Here is a 23,175-nt window from a genome sequence, read left to right as displayed (position 1 = left end):
TGTGGAAGACGGCCCTCTCGTAGATCCCAATCTTTAAGTCTGCTTCTTGCAACGCTCAAGCCAGAAACGTACTGCTAATCCTCCAGCATATGTACAATGTCAGTATCAGAAATGATCAAAATTTAATTAAATGTATTACTGCTCAGCTTTTCAACAAAAAAAGTTGGATTTTCACACAGCCAGTATAACAAATACTACCACTTCTTGTTTTAAGACCAATGAGATAAACAAGAAAATCCCAGAAACAACTTTTTGCCTCGAGCTTAGCCAGATGTTTCTAAAGGAGGATCTCAAACGTTGGCGAACAAAGTCAAAACTCAAGGTGAGGTCAGCTGACAACAAGTACGTTGAACCTGCTAAGATGGCAGTCAACCCAGAAAACGACTCATTCATGTTAACACACTGTTAAGCTCACTAACTGTTTATGTGGGTTGTTTCTTTGTTTTTCCAGAATGCAGATGATCTGCCTGTGATTCTTTGCAAGTACCCATTTGTGATGGATCTGAAATCAAAGAAACTGGTTTTTGACATGAATTCTGAATTCACTCAGGTAACTTCACCACCCTGTTATAGGAAAACAAAAGCAGAATTTGTAATTTTCCAGTCTGCGTTAGTGTGTATTAGTGATCGCACTTTAAAGCTACACTATTCAGCAGTTTTATATAACAGACAAAACAACCATCTATAAAAAACAAAGGAGTCACAACAGAAAATAAAGTAACAGAATACAATCATAAATCAGCAGCTGCCCTCAGAGCTGCAAAAGATTCCAACATTTTGTTGTTTTATTTGTTTTAGTTCTCTCACAGTTCAGGCAGGCGTCAGTTTCAGAACCTCAGAACAGAAGCAAGAGCCGGTCTAGCTCACTTGGTTCACCAGCTGCCTTATATACATCACAATTGGAATTTAAATAGAGAATTTCTTTTAAAATCATGATACTTTGTTTTGTCTTGCAGAATGAACAGCAGGCGCCTCCACAGATGGTTTTTGTTCTTCCTTACGGATGGATTCCTCAGCCAAAACCCACATTTTTTAAACTGCAGCTGCAGCGCGCATCACTTTTCAAAAGCACCTTCAGAGAGCTGGCAGCTGCTGCTCACAGCGACTTCAAGAAGCCACTTGTGGTGAATATTTGATTGATTTTCACCTGATGATTAATGCATAGCCATTCTTCTGCAACTGTTCTTACCAGAAGCATCTCTAATATTTATATTTCTCAGGTCCATTTTGATGAGGATCCAAACATCAAAGATGTCTACAAACGAGACCTTTTTCACCACCTGTTTCTTAAAATGGTGTCAGAAGAATCTGGGATGTTCATGCTCAATGACTCCAAAACCCTGGCATGGTTTCCCTCCAATGTAAGACTTTAAAACTGAACCCACCAACTGTATAAAATTGGTTAAAGGATTAAAATTCTAACGATAAGCAATAATTGAACCAAAGTGAACTTTTATTAATGCAGGCAACAGAGGAGAGCAAGAGAAACTTCTTCCTGTTCGGACTACTGTGTGGCTTGGCCTTGTACAACCAGTGTATCATACACTTACCATTCCCACTGGTTCTGTTCAAGAAGCTACTCAGTTTAGAGCCGACACTGGAGGATATGATGGAGTTCAGCCCGACTGTTGGACGGTAAGTATCCATTTCATTTCAGTAACACATGCTGCTGCTGGTCCCACAACCTGGCCCCGGACAAGCAGAAGAAAATGTATTTCAAGTTGTGGTGGTTACAGTAACTTGTGACTGCTGTAAAATGTACATAGTTGAACTTCTTTTAATACAACTTTTTGTTTTAATTTCTTTAAAGGAGTCTGCAGACCATCTTAAACTATGAAGATGATGTTCTGGATAATCTCTACATGGACTTTTTGGTATGTGTTTTACTATAGAAGATGATCAGTAATCTGTCTCATTCTCAGGTTTTGCAGCTAAACTCATCTGATTTATAACTAATTTACAGATAAACTGGGATGGGATAAAAGTTGACCTGGATCCTCAAACTCCTGGAAAGCCACTGACAGGTCAAAATAAGTAAGCATATAAAACATGACATGCTTGTGAGGTTCATCTGCAGCACCTTTGTCTCTGTGAAATGTTTGCTGATTTAAAAATTTCCCTACTAATCAGGAAGGAGTTTGTGGAGGCCTATGTGAATCATGCCTTCAACACATCAGTGGAGAGTCTGTTCCAGGAGTTCAAGCGAGGCTTCTTCCTGGTGTGTGACCAGGATTTGGTGAGGCTGTTTCGACCAGAGGAGCTGCAGGGAGTGCTGGTCGGCCAGGACGTGTATGACTGGGAAAAGTTCAAACAGGTACAGTCAGCCAAACAGACACAGGCTGTAGTTTCACAGCTGTCCTGTAGCACAATAACTGTGTACTGCATACTGCCAAAAGCACTCAGTCGGCTGCTTTAACACAAATATGAACTTGAGTCACATCTCAGTCTTAATCCAGACTTTTGTATGATAGTATAATATAATAGTCAGCCCACCCTTCGCAGCTATAACTGCTTCAACTCTTCTGGGAAAGCTTTCCACAAGGTTTAATTGTGTTTATGGGAATTTTTTGACTGTTCTTCCAGAAGTGCATTTGTGGTGTCAGACACTGATGTTGGAGGAGAAGGCCTGGCTCATAGTTGCTGCTCTAATTCATCCCAAATATGTTCTATCAGGGTGAGGTCAGGACTCTGTGCAGGCTAGTCCAGTTCTTCTACAACAAACTCGCTCTTCCATGGCTTTATGGACCTTGTTTTGTGCACTGGTGCCCAGCCATGTTGGAACAGAAAGTGGCCATCCCCAAACTGGAAGCATGAAATTGTCTTGATATGCTGAAGCATTGAGAGTTCCTTTCACCGGCACAAAGGGGGCGAACCCAACTCCTGATAAACAGCCCCACAACAAAACCGCTCCTCCACCACACTTTACACTTGGCACAGTGCAGTCAGACAAGTTGGCAACCACCAAACCCTGACACATCCATCGGATTGCCAGTCAGAGAAGTGTGATTCATCACTCTAGTAAACACATCTCCACTGCTTTAGAGTCCAGTGTTGAGATGCTTAAATCACTCCATCTGACGCTTTGCATTGTGTTTGTCAGTGTAAGGCTGGGATGCAGCTGCTCAGCCATGGAAACCAATGAAGTTTGGACATCTGTAACAACAGCAGACTGCAGATATTGGTGACTTAAGTGCACTATGAGCCTTAGCATCAGCTGACTAGCTGTCATTTCCAATTACTTCCACTTTGTTATAATATCACTAACAGCTGACTATGGAATATTTAATAGCAAGGAAATTTCATAACTGGACTTGTTGCACTGGTGCATCCTATCACATTACCATGCTGGAATTCATTCAGTTCCTGAGAGCGACTCATCCTTTCACACATGTTTGTAGAAGTAGTCTGCATGTCTAGGTGCTTGATTTAATACACCTGTGTCCATGGAAGTGATTGGAACACATTAATTTAATGATTTGGATGGGTTAGGGAATACTTTTGGCAACATAGTGTATATATGCCTGACCTTACAAACTCTATGATTATAACAGTCATTTTCACTGTTTTCAGAACACAAGTTATGGTTGGAAATATCATGACCGCCACCCCACCATACAGATGTTTTGGGAGGTATTTGATGAACTAACTGAAGAGCAGAGGAAAGATTTCCTTCGTAAGTACTTGCTGAAGCCTCCATTATGATATGTTACTGAAATCACACTGTATCATATAAAACATTCGATTTTTCTGCACTTTACCAAGATATATTAGAGAGCAGCATTGTTCTGATTAATATACTGTAAAGCTGCTTTACGGTTGAGTTAGTCATCAAATGCAAAAGAGACACAACACCTCAAATTCTGACAGATGATTTTAAGTATAATGACAACGTAGTGACTCTCTTACTATAATCTGAATAGGTCAGTAGATCTGATGAATATACCTTAATAACAATATTTCAGTCAAATTAAAGATTCTTCATAGCCTGGTTAAGCCTTTTTAAAAAGCCATGTGTTTTTGCACTGGGCCCTGATTCTGTTTTTATTATGCTTGTTCAAAGTACAAAAACGTATGCCAAGGAAAGTGGGCCAAAATTCCTCCCAAAGCTCTGTAAAGATTCATTACCAGTTATCACAAACACTTGACTGCAGTTCTTGCTGCCAGGATGCTTCCACCAGTTAATACATTTAGAGGTCAATTGCTTTTTCACATAGGGCCAGCTAGGCTTGAATATTTTTTTCCCTTAATCAATGAAATTAGAAATTAACAATTGTATTTACTTATTACACATAAATGTGACAAATATGCAAAAATAGTCAAAGGAGCTTGCGAAGAAAAGCGTCTGGACTTCTTTAAGTTACTTGAAGACGTTTCACCTCTCATCCGAGAGGCTTCTTCAGTTCTAAGGTCTCAATTAGCCCATTAGCCAAAGGTCTCAATTTTGCCATTTCTCCACAACAGTTGCCCATAGTGGACCTCATCACAGCCACAGAATCTGCCATACGGATTAATAAATTATCACAGACAGAAGCAGAGCAAATCAGGATGAAAGTCTCAGCCACCCTCTCCAGTGCCAAAGTCCCTCCGTCCAACCTCACAATACAGGAAAAGAAGGCCGTCGCTTCCCTGAGCAAAAACCACAACATCACTGTTTTACCAGCGGATAAGGGAAGATGCACCGTGGTCCTAAACACTACAGATTACCATACAAAGATCACTACTCTCCTCAGTGACAACAATACCTACGAAGCCTTAAAGCGAGACCCCACAAGCAGCTACAAAAAGAAAGTTATAGCTTGCCTTCAAGACTTGGAAAAGGACAAAATCATTGACCGCCTTACTTATCACCGCCTTTACCCAGGGGATGCCATACCCTGCATTTACGGACTTCCAAAAATCCACAAGGAAGCTGTCCCACTCAGACCCATAGTCAGTAGCATAAACTCAGCCACTTATAACATTGCAAAACACCTTGCTACCATCCTTGCTCCTCTCGTGGGGAACACCCCACACCACATCAAGAACTCCACCGACTTCACTGACAAGGTCCAGAAACTTACCCTGGATCCAGATGAAACCATGGTGTCCTTTGATGTAGTCTCTCTCTTCACGTGCATACCCACCACGGAGGCAGTGGAGACTGTCAGAAAACGACTACAAGAAGACAACTCCTTGGAGGACAGGACCAACTTCACACCCGATCAGATTTGCACACTGTTAGACCTCTGCCTCACCACTACATATTTCAAATACAACGAAGGCTATTACAGACAAAAACATGGCTGTGCCATGGGCTCCCCCGTGTCACCTATTGTAGCCAACCTTTACATGGAGGAAGTGGAAAGGAAGGCTCTTGGCTCTTTCAAAGGAAGAGTACCCAGCCACTGGTACAGATATGTAGACGACACCTGGGTCAAAATCAAGACACAAGAAGTGGAATCCTTCACTGCGCACATCAACGCTGTGGATAAAAACATCACGTTCACCAGGGAAGACACAAAGGACGACTGCTTGCCTTTCCTGGACTGCGCTGTGCACATTGAAGAGAATGGCAACCTCAACATCAAAGTTTACCGGAAGCCCACACACACGGACCAGTACCTCCTGTTTGACTCCCATCACCCTCTGGAACACAAACTTGGAGTAATTAGGACCCTACACCACCGGGCAGAACATGTTCCCTCTAAGCCTGAAGGGAAAAAGAAGGAACACACACACATGTAAAGGAAGCACTCAAAACGTGCGGCTATCCTAAATGGGCGTTCTTAAAGTCAGCAAAGAGGCACAGAAAAGAAGATCAGACACCAGCGAGGGAGGATAAGAAGGACAGACGCAACAACATTGTCATCCCCTATGTAGCCGGTGTATCAGAGAAACTCAGGAGGGTTTTCTGCAAGCATGACATCCCGGTGTACTTCAGACCCAGCAACACACTCAGACAAAAACTGGTTCACCCAAAAGACAAAACGCCAAAACACAGACTTAACAATGTGGTGTATGCTGTACAGTGCAGCGAGGAATGCCCAGACCTCTACATTGGAGAGACCAAACAGCCACTTCACAAGCGCATGGCACAACACAGAAGAGCCACCTCCACAGGACAAGACTCAGCAGTCCATCTGCATCTTAAGGATAAAGGACACTCCTTCGAGGATGCCAATGTTCACATTTTGGACAGAGAGGACAGATGGTTTGAAAGAGGAGTGAAAGAAGCCATCTATGTCCACTGTGAGCGACCATCTTTGAACAGAGGCGGTGGTTTACGACACCAACTCTCTGCCATCTATAATCCAGTTTTGAGATCCCTTCCCAGACGCCTTAACGCCCACTCACACCCTGGGCCATCTGACCTCAGGAATTCGCATGATAAGGTGGGGCCAGGTTTCACAATGAACTCACCCGAAACTCTGGCTGATTGGGACCCACACCCAGTTCCACACCTTGGCTCAGGCGATTAGAGGATCATCAGGGGGTCCTTTTGTCCCTCTGTGGGGGGAAACTCCCACTAGGTTTATATCTGGGACTCTCCACCATTTGACCTTAGAACTGAAGAAGCCTCTCGGATGAGAGGTGAAACGTCTTCAAGTAACTTAAAGAAGTCCAGACGCTTTTCTTCGCAAGCTCCTTTGACTACGATGACCTGGATGACTGAGAACCTTCACAGACATATGCAAAAATACTTTTCCTGTGATGTGATGATGATAAGATGTATGCAAAAGTTTTCAAATTTACTAAAAAGTTGTTAATTATTTGCTTAATGAGATAACATTTTTAGTATAAGCTAGCTTAGGTGAGCCAACCAAATGACCAAAAATGATGAGCAGTGCTATCTTCATATAGAATTGTGAGAATTTTTTGGATATTGATGAGCTTTTTCACAATATACTGACCTTGATAGCTGTCTAACTATCATTAATTAAGTAAAATTATATTTTCTTTCCATTGTTGTTCTTCAGGGTTCCTGACTGGTTATAGAAGAGCTCCAATTCTTGGCATGGACCAGGTCCATATGGAGGTTCGGGTTAAGCAAATTCAGAGCGGCACCTGTGATCAGCACTTCCCTGAGTCAGAGACATGTCACTCTAATCTGTACACAGCAAATTCAAAAGTGTTAAATGTTTTGGTGTTAGTAGTCTTAGAGTTAATTTTACTCTAAGTAGAGTCACATTCTTTTAATGTAACTCTGAGGTGTAAAATGATAGTAGTTAAAATCGAGTGTTAAAAATGAGTGTTTCTATTTCAAATCTGGAGGTGTTACAATGGAAACATTAACTCTTGACCTCTTAACTCTGAACTCCTACAGGGGCTATGACACCAATAGAGTAAATTCACAGACTCCGCCCCCAGCACGGCTCCAATCGAAGCTGAAGTGAAGCCGTTTCAGAACATTTTGCTCTACATATTTGAGTTGTTTGCCATGCTTGGTAAGTCATGTTTTCAAAGATTGTTTCAATTATTGTTATTAGCTTTTACTTCTGTGGCTCTTTGGAGTTGAGACAAAGCTGTGTGAAAGGCATTAGCCATGTTGCTCGGTGATAGCATAATATTCTGTTTTAGCTAGCTGAAAGGTATTGTTTGCGGGCAAATACCACAGCCTTGAAAAAAAGCTTGCATGTGAATTTTCAGTCAAATTTCTTGGTCAAATACACTTAAAACAATGTCTAGAATGTGAAATGTTGGTATAATGGTGCTAATTGAAGCCTGAAAACGATCTCCCATAAAAAACGAGCAAACAGCAGTAGCAGATGTCCCGAGTCCCGACTGAGTTCTACATTAGCACTTAGATTCCTCCAGAGTTTTGTGCACACGGTTTAGGTAAAAATGAAAAAGGTTGAGGTTTTACATTTAGTTCAGTATTACCTGTTGTCTGTGTCCTTGTCTTTTGGGAAAATACTTTACACAAGTAATCGCTCAAAAAGGATTCCTTTTTTTTTTTTTACTGTGCTGCAATTGATTTGTGCCATTAATTAGTGTCAACTAATTTTTATTCAATCTCCACATAGGATATGCTTGTGAAGATGGAATATGGGGGAGAGCAGAAGTGCGTTGAAGTTCCACAAAGTGATGACTGAAGGACATGCATATTGTATTTTGTATTTATTGAAATAAGTGATGAGAATGCTGTTATTTGCATTTACCAGCTCACCTATGTCAGACCTTTTGATAAACAAAATTCTAATGAAAGTGAGAACATGTACACTGTTACATCTTTCAGAAAATGTTTTGAAATTGTGGTGCACAGTTCAGAATAAATGTTTTTCAAAAACCATTGTGTCTTTTTAGTAAATGTTTATTTCCAAAAGAAATTTCTAGAAGTTCAGAACAGTAAAATTCCCGCTTTTTAGAATTAATTAGAAGATAACTCTTACGTAGTTAAACTAAAATACTCTTTGAGAGTTAATATATAAACTCTTAACACCAAGTGTTAAATTATCAACTCCAGAGAGATTTGGTGTTTAACACTAAATCAGAGTTAACATACCAACTCTCCAAAAAGAGTTAAATTAACACTCTCTGGTGTAGACCCATATAGACACTTTAAAAGTGTTGAAATCAAATCTGACAGTGTTAATTTGGACATGCTGGATTTGCTGTGTATCTGCCTTTTTACTCAACTAAGGAGATCATGTGAGACAGACTGACAGAGGCCCTGCTAGCAGATACAGATTTCACACTGTGATGGTGGATCGTATGCAGCTCTAAAGGAGCGTGCACTGTGTCTGTGCTGAGGATAATTTCAGGATAATTTACACTGTGCATTACAATAATATTACACTATAGCACATGCAAAAAATTCAACATCCCTACATGAGACAGCTGTGTAACAGCATCAGCATCATAAGGCACTTTAGAATTATCTGACTTTTCTTAATATGTCATAATTTATCCAATAATTTAAGTTACGGCTGCATTATAATTCTTATGAATCAAATCTAATTTTTATGCTCAGACAAACATGAACAGGAGAATGTATTGCTTTATAACTACTATATTTCTATAAACATCTGACTATGTGATACAATCCAATAGAGCACTTCTGTATTATTTATCACTTTATTCTTTGAGTTTGACTTTTTTCCTCCTCTGGGGTTTGTGACAGGATTTGACCGCGTGCCCATTCTCAGTATGGACAAAATCAAGATGCAAGTCAAACACACACACGTGCTTCTTAACCTTGGAGCTGCCGTCATATTCAACTAAGGAGATCATGCAAACCAAACTCACAGAGGCCCTGAGCAACAATAAGTGGATCCTTAAGTGATCAAAAATAAATGTTTTTTTTTTTTTACTGTACTGAACAGAAGACATAACATTGTAACACTGAAGGGGGCGGATAGAGAAATTTTCTTAGGGTGGCACGGAAATCAAATGGGGTGGCAAAATTACACATATTCAGTTGTTACATTCCATAATACGCATTATATATCGTTAAAATACATCAAATGCAGTAAGTGTTCACATGTTTCATATAAATATACTTTGTAACATTCTTATTTTCTTTAATCTACATGATTAAACATTTCAATTTCAATTAACTTAAAAAAAAAAAAGTTCTGGAAATGGCTTTAAGGCTCCTGTGCATTCCTGGCTGGCACATCTCTGCAACATTGTGTGCAAGTCTGGCGGTGGAACACGGCACCAGCACTTTATCCTCTGAAGAACCCCGCATGTCTTGGGGTTGTTTTGTAGCATGTCTGTTCTTACAAACTGAGCATTAGTACAGATGCAGTGACAGCTTGGTTCACATTGTTAGAATGATTCTGTTCATAGAGTTTGAGCAGAACTTCTACGTACGTACAGTGCTGTGAAAAACTGGTTCAGATCATTAAACAAATTTAAATATAAGACAATGATAACACAAGTGAACACAAAATGCAGTTTCTAAATCAAAGTGTTTATTATTTATGTCAAGAACCGGGACCAAATGCAGGACTTTCCCATCAGAGTCAGTGTGTTTATTTACAGTGAGAAATGTGAACAATCGTGAAACAGAAGGAAAGAAGTGGTTTTGGTGAACGTGCTCCTGACTCCCGCTCCATGCTCATGGTCCGTGGTTTGACAGGCAAACAGCTCCAACACTCGAAATTTACAATTTAAGTTCCTAACAAGACAAGACAAGATCTTCTTCTTCTATAGACATGTTCCCTGTTTAATGGTGCGTTTGGCACCAAACTCGGTATTTAGATCCAGCTGTCAGTAAAAGTGTTTTCACTCACTCCCAGCAGAGGGCATGCAGACATTTCACCTCTCATCTTCATCTTCAGTTCTAAAACAAGCTGAATAAGAAGATGATGAACTGTCCTCCTGAGGTCTTGGCCTTCTCTCTGTCAGTCAGATTAATTGTGTCTATTGACAGTGATCAAATCCAGCACACCTCAGAGCTTCATTAGAGCATACAAAGACTCAATATATTTTATAGAGTCATTCAATTGTTGATCTGTCCTGTGTGAAAGCCCCTAAATCTGTAACATTATGGATTAACCAATCCCTCTCTCTTTCATCCTTTAATTACATTAAATGAGGGTGCTGTACATATTTTTAAACTACTCTACAAATAATAAATGTCTTTGTTGCCTCTCAGTCTAAGTTTTATGATGATTTCAGGTGATTAAGTTCAGCGTTTACCCTTAATTATGTGTGACTGTCATCACATGCATCATCCACCATTCATGTCACACCCCTGGCTGAAGGGGAAAGACAGAAATGGACACCTCACTGAAAAAATGAATGTATTTAAAAAACAAAGTCAATGTCTGTAATATGTGAAGTGTGTGGATGGGTGTGTAAGGCAAATAAAATTCAAATAATCCCAAATGACCTGGAAGAATGAGCGATAGAAACTGAGGTTGCAGACGTCCATATATAGTCTCAGTTGAGTAACTAAGCATGGTGACAAATATTGCTCTAAACAAGCCACTCCCTAGTACAAGTAGCCACCAAACCCTGGAAGTGGATATAGATGTCTAAGAGCCATCACACATGTTGTCACACACACACGTTGTTCTGGGTGATGTCAACATGAAATGTACAGTAAAAATGAGCACAGACAGGTGTTCATCAGAAATCAAAGAAAACATTGCAGATTTGATTGACCTGACAACATTTTTGATTTGTGCATGTAAAGAAAGTCAATTAAAATGAACAAGAAGAAAATGCCCGTGTTATGTAAGCTTTGGATGAGATGGAGATAATAGCTAACACATTAATGAGCACACTCCTGCAGCCTGATAAGTATGAAGGCTTCATTTGTTACCCAGATGATTTCAATGAGGAAAAATACATCTCAGGACAGGACACATGAAGGTGCAGCATGAGGAGAAATACAACAGGAGAAAGATGGTGCAGAGATAATCGTGGACCAAGTAGAAGAAGCAGACAGCAAACTGTGAGCAGACAAAACAAACTAAGAGCTCAAAATTGTTGCGCTGATTGAAGAAAAGTTACATTTGGTTAGTTTGGGCTCTGAAGCTCCAGCTGTGTGGGTTCAGTTATTTTCAAAATGAAGATGAAATTATTTCCAAAAAGAATTGGAGAAATATTATGTGTGAAAGTGCAGAAGGCTTTAAAGATCTGGGTGGTTTATTCACAGCAGAAAAAGAAAATAGGATGATTGTGACATTAATGTGGCAAAAAATGTCTTGTTTCCTTAATCAGCACAACAGTTTAGGTCTCAACTAAAAAAACTTGGAAATGGGTTGCCTTATGCTCAGTGTGTTAAATGTTTAGTCAGTTCTCGGCAGTCTTCCATTGCAGCGGTCCCCAACCCCCGGGCCTCGGACCGGTACTGGTCCATGAGTCGTTTGGTACCGGGCCGCGAGAGTTGAGGCTCAGGTGTGAAATGTGTGGTTTTCAGGGTTTTTATCGGTTTTCAGCGTTATTTTGTTATCGTTTTTATCATTTACTTGGTTTTCCTGGGTCTTTTCACATGTGTTATGAATAAATTTTATTTTTTTCGGTACTGGTACTAGTTTTATTTTGTTGTATTAATCCACGACACCTTAAAGGCCGGTCCATGAAAATATTGTCGGGCATTAACTGGTCCGTGGCGCAAAAAAGGTTGGGGACCGCTGTTCCATGGTAATGGTACATTTAATTAATGTAGTTTATTTGAAGAATTGTAGGCCTTAGTGAAATGGAGACACAGCTCCTAAACTCTGAAGACAAACACAAAAAAAAGACAGCTTCTGAAGTCGTTCAATGTTGCTTAGCCCTTTGAACGACAAGAAATACAATAAAAAACGTAAAAGAAATTGTAATTAAAAAATAATAATTTCATTTGGCATCTGTTGAATTTGTTGTCACAACGTCTTAAAATGGGTGGAAGTAAAGGATTTTTAAAATTTTATATCAGAAAAAAATGATGTTTAGACATGAAAATTCTTTCATAAATGAAGCTGATAAAAAGTTGAAGGCAGTGGCACACCCAAATGTTCACATTGTTGATGGAAAAGTGCCAACTTGGTTTAATCCAGACGTTCCCAAAGTGTGGGGCCCGCCCCCTAGGGGGGGCGCAGAGCCATTGCAGGGGGGGCGCGGCATGAAAAGGGAAAAAAACAAAAAAAACAACGCTTGGACACTGCTAGCACGGGCGCCCACACGAACGCAAAGCAGGAGATGAAGCATAGCTGAATATGTTTCCAAACCAACTTCATTCTATGGTGAAGCATATCTTCCCTTTGGTTTCACCTGCACAAGTGCCGAGGTAGGTGTCCCTGCAGGATTGGTTTTCCCTTCGTTAGGAGCAGCGCTGGGCTGTTTAAATCACGGACAAACAGTATCCCACATTCTTGATTTGTAGTTCATAAACACTTGTTGTAATGACTAACTACTCCTGACATTTTGGAGATGTTTGCTCTTTATACAGTAAAGTTACAGTGGGATACAAATAACATCAGGCTCATCCTGCCACAATTTAAAAATGTATTGATAGCAATGTTGAATATTATTACACAGGGAAAAAAAAAAACAACTACATGTAAAATAATTACACCATGACGCCTCTGCCTTTCTAAATGGAGGGACAGTAACTGCGTGTATATGTAAGCGTGTAAAACCTGTAGATAGTCAGATTAACAGTATTTCGTCTCTGTCTGCCATTCTGCAATTCATCTCATGTAAACAATAACGTGCACACAGCGTGAGGTGAAAAAAGGCACATACCTTTGACATTGCGTGACGAACTCCGTATTCCTCGTCCACACGTAAACGCAAAAAAGGAGTTTTAAAAAATCTCTGTTCTCGGTGATTCGAAACGCCGTTTACGTGGACGAAACAGCTGCGTTTTCAAAAATACCCGTGTAGGTGTGGACGTAGCGTAAAAGACTTAGTAGTTTATTTTCTTACTACCTGTAATTTATTGCAGATTACTTGTATTTGCTTAATTGTTTACTAAATGTTTGAGGTGTGAAATAAACCGCAATGGAGCAAAATATGGGCGTGTGTGGTTGGAGGATGTGTTCGTGCGTGCGCGCGCGAGGGGGGGGGCGCGAACATTTTTCTTGTAAAACAAGGGGGGCCCAGCAAAAAAAGTTTGGGAACCACTGGTTTAATCAGTGTGAAAAGAGGAAAATGGGATGATCCACACAGTCACGAGTCCAAATGTGTTATTTTCTTAATCAGCAAAGTAGTTTTGGTCTGTGCTGATATCTTTGGAAAAAACTTTTCTTGACTGATAAGTTGGGATTTAACACGATAAACTTACAGTAGATAACAAAATGTACCACTGGAAGACAGGAGACATTGTTGCTGTAAATGGGCTTTTGTACATCTGTGTTAATATTCCATTAAACCTCATTCATGATTTATGGTCAGTGTTACTATTAAGTGTTCATATTGCTTTAATTCTCTGATTAATTTTGTGTTCCTCAACATTAAACTAAAAATAATTGTAGTCATAGAACAAGACGTTTTTAATTGTATTGAAACTTTTGAGCTGTAGCGTACATTGCAGTGAGAGTCCATGGTTTTTGATTATAGCAGATGATGTAGGAGTATCAGGACAGGGACAGACTGTTAAAAAGTTATGAGCTGTCCTGATGCAGAGAAAGTGGAGTCTGTCATCCTTGAAAAGCAGAGCAGAACGAATGATACTGATGGGAACTATGAGGGTTTGTAGTTAAATTCCTGCTCTTACAGGATCAGTGAGTGTCTGTTTACTTTTACATCATTATGGAACACCAGCAGAGGACAGAACCACCTGCTTTTGTGTTGTCATGGCAATATGAAGTCAAATAAATACAAATATATAAAATGCACATTTGAAGGAGGACAAGAAGACAGGCAACTGGAAGAGCTTTTGAAGCAAGAAAACTTTTCTGGATTTCTCTTAATTTAACTGGAAATTTTGCAAATACAAGTCAAGGAGGAAACAAGGAGGCTGGTTGGATTATATCTGAGGACAGGACGCATGAAGGAGAAGCATGAGGAGAGAGGAAACAGCAGAGCGACGGTGCAGAGCTAATCGTGGATCAAGTCGAAGAAGCAAGCATCAAAACTGTGAGTAAACATAACACATAAAGACTTAAAAATGACTGTGCTGATTAAGGAAACATTACATTTGTTTAGTTTGGGGTCTGCAGCTTCAGGTTTGTGGGTTCAGTTGGTCTCAAAATTGAGGAAAGACAAAAAATGTTTCTTTTGAAAGGTTGTTGGAGGATTCTTACTGTAAGAAATATCTGGGTGTGCAACTGCTTTTATTTAAAAAAAAGTTGAATTTTATTTAGTCACATTGGAAAGGGAAAATTGGAGGATCAGGACAATAATGCGGCCAGATTTACTGTTTCCTTAATCAGAACAATAATTTTGATCTGAACTAGAAATGTTGAAATGGGTTATTTTCTTTCTTCTCTACTGATCACTGTGTTAAAGGTTGAGTTACTTGTCAGTCTTTATTTATGTTAATGGTACTTTTAAAAAATGCAGTTTATTCGTAATTTTGTAGAAAAAGGCTCTGCACCTGTGAAAAACAAAATCCAAACCCCCAAAATCACTGTAGATCAGAGTAGCTAAGCTCTGGTTAACTGCAATTATATAACAGGAGATGAAAAATATTGGAATGATTGAAAGAAACAAAGATTGCTTTAGGGTTTGAAGATTTGACTTTCTTATTGAAAGAGATGAAAACTAATCCATGTGTGACACTGAGAAAAAAACTGAAAGCTTGAAAGATCTGGAGGTCCAGCTGTTGTTATACAAATGTGCAAACTTGTTTTAATGACATTAGAAAGAAAAATGGGATGTTTAAAAAGGTAATATATAAAATTGATTTTTATATTACTTGAAAAAAATATGTTGATTAGCGCTTCTGTACTTGGAAAACTGCTGGGTCACTAGTAAGCTGAGATTTAATGAGATAAACTGAGGAAAGGTAATATAATCTACACACTCGCTATTATTGTTGTAATCCATACACCAGTTAATATTTAATCAATCATCATTCATAATTGGTGATCTATGCAAGTTTTAAGGAATAATATTTATTTGCATTCACAATTAATTTACAAAATCTAAAAGCAAATCTTGGTTTTTTAAGAAAAAAAGACGTTTCTAACTGACTTCAAACTTTTGAGCTGTAGAGTAGATTGATGAGCACGCAATAAACTGAACATGTTAGGGAGAGTTTGTCATAAACTCAATTTTAGTAATGTTTTGACAGATGTGTGTTTAATGAATCATTTACGTTAAATCACCCATGATGCATTAGGAAATGTCTACACACTTATACATGGGCCCATTTTTAGAAACAATCGCTCCTGTGTGGACCGATCACATGGTTATAAACCAGGTGAAAATTGACTTCAAACTTTTGAGCTGTAGTGTAGATTGATTGCAATGATAGTGTATAGTTATCTATTACAGAAGAATATATAGAAGTATGAGGACAGGGAGACACTGTAAAAAAGTTATGAGCTGTCTTGCTGCAGAGAAAGTGGAGTCTGTCATCCTTGAAAAGCTCCCAAGATAGGCAGCTGGCAGGTTGAATGATGCTCTGCCTCTGTGGTCAAGTACAGACATAGGCCTTAAGCAACCATGAGCCACTGATAAGCGTGACAGATTAGGAAACATGCATACAGTTCATTAGTTAGACTCCTATGAGCCACTAATAGGAGAAAATGAGCACGCAATAAAGTGGACTTGTTAGGGAGAGATTGCCATCAGAGTTAAAACACTCCAACTCAATTTTGATGATGGACACAGCTAAAAAAAATGAGCGTTTTGTTGACACTGATGACAAAATCCTGATCAGATACAGACAGACACATGCATACAACACACACTACTGCTCAAAGGTTTGTGGCCAGATTAAATATTCTTGTCTTAATTGTAAAATTATATTTGCTTTATAGGGGTGCAACGATACACAAAATTCACGGTTCGGTTTGGTTCGATACTTTGGTGTCACGGTTCGATATTTTTTCGATACAAAAAAAAATGTTCATGCCTTTTTAATTTGTCATTTATTAAAATTATAAATATATGTTTTAACTCAAAAGTACAGTTTTTAAATTTAATGTTGCTGAAACAACAAAGTAATAAAAAAAATAAATCTATCGGATTGAGAAATCACTCATCTTTGGAAAAGAGAGTTTATTACAGAGAAATGGTTCTTTCCAAAATAAAAGCTATACTATACGCTTCTTCTGGGCTATATTCTCAGCAGCATATTAAACATTTCAGGTCCCCATAAGGAGAAACATGTGCTAACGGCTGTCTAAATGACTCGGGTAAAGTTTGTAGCATGCGTGCTTGTTGTTTTTGTCTGCTTCCACTTGTCTTTGTACTAGGATGATATCGGCGTAAATGTGCAGTCATATTTGTTGTGTTCCCACTAGTGTTGTCAGCGTTAATCTCGTTGAAATGACATTAACGCCACAGCACGGCAAATCTCCGTTAACGAGCTACCGCGGATCGCCCGTGCGTGGGGCTGGACAGCGTCAACACGTTCACGAGCTAACTGCGCTAACGAGCTAACTGCGCTAACACACTAGTTCCCACCAATGTAATTGAGCATTGCTGGCACATCCGACATACTGTTTTACTTTTGTCCATGACGCGCTTACCTTCAGGGTCATACGTCACATGAAAACCAAAATACTTCCAAACGCCAGATCTGAATGAGGGTGGGGGAGGTTCAATTTGCCATGTTGCAAGGAGAGCTTAACTTCTGTCTCGCTAGCTTGCCCTGCGCTCAGTGAATCTGTGTTCGACTACTCCGCCTAGGCTGCACTGTCGAGCGCAGATCCACTGAGCGCTCAACACAGACAGCATCGTCAGAAGGAAAGTTGATAAAATAAATTAAAAATTTGTATTGTTCGATACATATGCATACCGAACCGAAAGCACTGTATCGAACGGTTCAATATCGATACGAGTATCGTTGCACCCCTATTGCTTTAACATAAAATTACACAACGTTTACAAGTAATGTTTTCACAGATGTGTGTTTAATGAATCTTTTATTGGTTAAATCACCCATGATACATTAGGAAATGTCTACACACTTAAACATGGGCCCATTTTTAGTAACAATCGCTCCTGTGTGGACCGATCACATGGTTATAAACCAGGTGAAAATTGACTTCAAACTTTTGAGCTGTAGTATATATTGATTGCAGTGATAGTGTATAGTTATCTATTACAGAAGAATATATAGAAGTATGAGGACAGGGAGACACTGTAAAAAAGTTATGAGCTGTCTTGCTGCAGAGAAAGTGGAGTCTGTCATCCTTGAAAATCTCCCAAGATAGGCAGCTGGCAGGTTGAATGATGCTCTGCCTCTGTGGTCAAGTACAGACATAGGCCTTAAGCAACCATGAGCCACTGATAAGCGTGAGAAATTAGTCCACTTAATGCATGTTTCCTAATTATATATGTATGAGCCACTAATAGGAGAAAATGAGCACGCAATAAAGTGGACTTGTTAGGGAGAGATTGCCATCAGAGTTAAAACACTCCAACTCAATTTTTGATGACAGACACAGCTAAAAAAATGAGCGTTTTGTTGACACTGATGACAAAATCCTGATCAGATACAGACAGACACATGCATACAACACACACTACTGCTCAAAGGTTTGTGGTCAGATTGAAACAGTCGTCTTTTAATTAATAATTTACATTTACTTTAACATAATATTAAATGAAAATTATCAGAAATGTTTTCACAGATGTGTGTTTAATGAATCTTTTATTGGTTAAATCACCCATGATGCATTAGGAAATGTCTACACACTTAAACATGGGCCCATTTTTAGTAACAATCGCTCCTGTGTGGAACGATCACATGGTTATAAACCAGGTGAAAATTGACTTCAAACTTTTGAGCTGTAGTGTAGATTGATTGCAATGATAGTGTATAGTTATCTATTACAGAAGAATATATAGAAGTATGAGGACAGGGAGACACTGTAAAAAAGTTATGAGCTGTCTTGCTGCAGAGAAAGTGGAGTCTGTCATCCTTGAAAAGCTCCCAAGATAGGCAGCTGGCAGGTTGAATGATGCTCTGCCTCTGTGGTCAAGTACAGACATAGGCCTTAAGCAACCATGAGCCACTGATAAGCGTGACAGATTAGGAAACATGCATACAGTTCATTAGTTAGACTCCTATGAGCCACTAATAGGACAAAATGAGCACGCAATAAAGTGGACTTGTTAGGGAGAGATTGCCATCAGAGTTAAAACACTCCAACTCAATTTTGATGATGGACACAGCTAAAAAAATGAGTGTTTTGTTGACACTGATGACAAAATCCTGATCAGATACAGACAGACACATGCATACAACACACACTACTGCTCAAAAGTTTGTGGCCAGATTGAAACAGTCGTCTTTTGATTAATAACTTACATTTACTTAGAGCAGATGATATGAGACTATCAGGAGAGACTGTTAAAAAGTTATGAGCTGTCTTGATGCAGAGAAAGTGGAGTTTGTCATCCTGGAGCTGCTGCCAAGATTGAATGATGCTCTGCCTCTGTGCTCAAGTTCAGACATAGGCTTTAAGCAACCATGAGCCACTGATAAGCGTGATAGATTAATAAGCATGTATAAGGTGGACTTGTTAAACAGCTCTGATAGGAGAAAGTCAATGAGCACGCAATAAAGTGGACTTGTTAGGGACAGTTTACCATCAGCCTTGATAAAGTTTAACTTCATTTGTATTGAAAGACAGACTTTAAAGAAGATTCTTATTTGAAACTGGTGATAAAATCCAGGTCAGATACAGTTACATACAAGCATACAGTACACACTACTGCTCAAAGGTCAGAGGTCAGTTAGAAAAGTCCCTGATTTTAATAGAAAATTGGCTTTAATGTAACATCACATGAAGTTTATCAGTAATGTTTCACAGCTTTAATCAAATCCTTCATCATCCATAAGTTGTGATGGAAAAATGTCTGCAAGCGTGCAGGAGCCCATTTTTAGAGATAATCACTCCTGTGTTATAATGTTCATTGAAGTTTATCAGGTCAGACGACCAACAGATGATAAGAAATATAATCTCTCTATTGATCACTGTGTTAAAGGTTGAGTTACTTGTCAGTCTACATTTATGTTAATGGTACTTTTAAAAAATGCAGTTTATTCGTAATTTTGTAGAAAAAGGCTCTGCACCTGTGAAAAACAAAATCCAAACCCCCAAAATCACTGTAGATCAGAGTAGCTAAGCTCTGGTTAACAGCAATTATATAACAGGAGATGAAAAATATTGGAATGATTGAAAGAAACAAAGATTGCTTTAGGGTTTGAAGATTTGACTTTCTTATTGAAAGAGACGAAAACTAATCCATGTGTGACACTGAGAAAAAAAAAATAAAGCTTGAAAGATCTGGAGGTCCAGCTGTTGTAATACAAATGTGCAAACTTGTTTTAATGACATTAGAAAGAAAAATGGGATGTTTAAAAAGGTAATATATAAAATTGATTTTTATATTACTTGAAAAAAATATGTTGATTAGCGCTTCTGTACTTGGAAAACTGCTGGGTCACTAGTAAGGTGAGATTTAATGTGATAAACTGAGGAAAGGTAATATAATCTACACACTCGCTATTATTGTTGTAATCCATACACAAGTTAATATTTAATCAATCATCATTCATAATTGGTGATCTATGCAAGTTTTAAGGAATAATATTTATTTGCATTCACAATTAATTTACAAAATCTAAAAGCAAATCTTGGTTTTTTAAGAAAAAGAGACGTTTCTAACTGACTTCAAACTTTTGAGCTGTAGAGTAGATTGATGAGCACGCAATAAACTGAACATGTTAGGGAGAGTTTGTCATAAACTCAATTTTAGTAATGTTTTCACAGATGTGTGTTTAATGAATCATTTAAGTTAAATCACCCATGATACATTAGGAAATGTCTACACACTAATACATGGGCACATTTTTAGTAACAATCGCTCCTGTGTGGACCGATCACATGGTTATAAACCAGGTGAAAATTGACTTCAAACTTTTGAGCTGTAGTGTAGATTGATTGCAATGATAGTGTATAGTTATCTATTACAGAGAATATATAGAAGTATGAGGACAGGGAGACACTGTAAAAAAGTTATGAGCTGTCTTGCTGCAGAGAAAGTGGAGTCTGTCATGCTTGAAAAGCTCCCAAGATAGGCAGCTGGCAGGTTGAATGATGCTCTGCCTCTGTGGTCAAGTACAGACATAGGCCTTAAGCAACCATGAGCCACTGATAAGCGTGACAGATTAGGAAACATGCATACAGTTCATTAGTTAGACTCCTATGAGCCACTAATAGGAGAAAATGAGCACGCAATAAAGTGGACTTGTTAGGGAGAGATTGCCATCAGAGTTAAAACACTCCAACTCAATCTTGATGATGGACACAGCTAAAAAAATGAGCGTTTTGTTGACACTGATGACAAAATCCTGATCAGATACAGACAGACACATGCATACAACACACACTACTGCTCAAAAGTTTGTGGTCAGACTGAATCAGTCGTCTTTTAATTAATAACTTACATTTACTTAGAGCAGATGATATGAGACTATCAGGAGAGACTGTTAAAAAGTTATGAGCTGTCTTGATGCAGAGAAAGTGGAGTTTGTCATCCTGGAGCTGCTGCCAAGATTGAATGATGCTCTGCCTCTGTGCTCAAGTTCAGACATAGGCTTTAAGCAACCATGAGCCACTGATAAGCGTGATAGATTAATAAGCATGTATGAAGTGGACTTGTTAAACAGCTCTGATAGGAGAAAGTCAATGAGCACGCAATAAAGTGGACTTGTTAGGGACAGTTTACCATCAGCCTTGATAAAGTTTAACTTCATTTGTATTGAAAGACAGACTTTAAAGAAGATTCTTATTTGAAACTGGTGATAAAATCCAGATACAGTTACATACAAGCATACAGTACACACTACTGCTCAAAGGTCAGAGGTCAGTTAGAAAAGTCCCTGATTTTAATAGAAAATTGGCTTTAATGTAACATCACATGAAGTTTATCAGTAATGTTTCACAGCTTTAATCAAATCCTTCATCATCCATAAGTTGTGATGGAAAAATGTCTGCAAGCGTGCAGGAGCCCATTTTTAGAGACAATCACTCCTGTGTTATAATGTTCATTGAAGTTTATCAGGTCAGACGACCAACAGATGATAAGAAATATAATCTCTCTATTGATCACTGTGTTAAAGGTTGAGTTACTTGTCAGTCTACATTTATGTTAATGGTACTTTTAAAAAATGCAGTTTATTCGTAATTTTGTAGAAAAAGGCTCTGCACCTGTGAAAAACAAAATCCAAACCCCCAAAATCACTGTAGATCAGAGTAGCTAAGCTCTGGTTAACAGCAATTATATAACAGGAGATGAAAAATATTGGAATGATTGAAAGAAACAAAGATTGCTTTAGGGTTTGAAGATTTGACTTTCTTATTGAAAGAGACGAAAACTAATCCATGTGTGACACTGAGAAAAAAAAAAATAAAGCTTGAAAGATCTGGAGGTCCAGCTGTTGTAATACAAATGTGCAAACTTGTTTTAATGACATTAGAAAGAAAAATGGGATGTTTAAAAAGGTAATATATAAAATTGATTTTTATATTACTTGAAAAAAATATGTTGGTTAGCGCTTCTGTACTTGGAAAACTGCTGGGTCACTAGTAAGCTGAGATTTAATGTGATAAACTGAGGAAAGGTAATATAATCTACACACTCGCTATTATTGTTGTAATCCATACACAAGTTAATATTTAATCAATCATCATTCATAATTGGTGATCTATGCAAGTTTTAAGGAATAATATTTATTTGCATTCACAATTAATTTACAAAATCTAAAAGCAAATCTTGGTTTTTTAAGAAAAAGAGACGTTTCTAACTGACTTCAAACTTTTGAGCTGTAGAGTAGATTGATGAGCACGCAATAAACTGAACATGTTAGGGAGAGTTTGCCATAAACTCAATTTTAGTAATGTTTTCACAGATGTGTGTTTAATGAATCATTTATGTTAAATCACCCATGATGCATTAGGAAATGTCTACACACTTATACATGGGCACATTTTTAGTAACAATCGCTCCTGTGTGGACCGATCACATGGTTATAAACCAGGTGAAAATTGACTTCAAACTTTTGAGCTGTAGTGTAGATTGATTGCAATGATAGTGTATAGTTATCTATTACAGAGGAATATATAGAAGTATGAGGACAGGGAGACACTGTAAAAAAGTTATGAGCTGTCTTGCTGCAGAGAAAGTGGAGTCTGTCATCCTTGAAAAGCTCCCAAGATAGGCAGCTGGCAGGTTGAATGATGCTCTGCCTCTGTGGTCAAGTACAGACATAGGCCTTAAGCAACCATGAGCCACTAATAAGCGTGACAGATTAGGAAACATGCATACAGTTCATTAGTTAGACTCCTATGAGCCACTAATAGGAGAAAATGAGCACGCAATAAAGTGGACTTGTTAGGGAGAGATTGCCATCAGAGTTAAAACACTCCAACTCAATTTTGATCACAGACACAGCTAAAAAAATGAGTGTTTTGTTGACACTGATGACAAAATCCTGATCAGATACAGACAGACACATGCATACAACACACACTACTGCTCAAAAGTTTGTGGTCAGATTGAAACAGTCGTCTTTTAATTAATAACTTACATTTACTTAGAGCAGATGATATGAGACTATCAGGAGAGACT

At 38.6% G+C, this 23,175-nt stretch overlaps 1 protein-coding gene across 1 annotated transcript; it reads left to right on the top strand.

Annotated features, from left to right (window-relative positions):
- Positions 1 to 15: 15 nt before the first annotated feature.
- On the top strand, positions 16 to 7,087 carry LOC146513648 (putative E3 ubiquitin-protein ligase HERC6; the record flags this gene model as incomplete). Its single annotated transcript, XM_085168265.1, has 11 exons — positions 16 to 98; positions 215 to 322; positions 452 to 550; positions 957 to 1,124; positions 1,221 to 1,361; positions 1,466 to 1,635; positions 1,811 to 1,874; positions 1,964 to 2,034; positions 2,131 to 2,314; positions 3,571 to 3,673; positions 6,957 to 7,087. Coding segments are annotated over exons 1-11 (1,248 nt in total), but the record flags the coding sequence as incomplete, so codon positions are not given.
- Positions 7,088 to 23,175: the final 16,088 nt, after the last annotated feature.

The sequence above is a fragment of the Neolamprologus multifasciatus genome, chromosome 7 (genome assembly GCF_963576455.1).
Source record: "Neolamprologus multifasciatus chromosome 7, fNeoMul1.2, whole genome shotgun sequence".
Lineage (NCBI taxonomy): Eukaryota > Metazoa > Chordata > Actinopteri > Cichliformes > Cichlidae > Neolamprologus > Neolamprologus multifasciatus.
The sequence above is the reverse complement of the archived record's forward strand: the minus strand, read 5'-3'. Positions and strand labels throughout refer to the sequence as shown.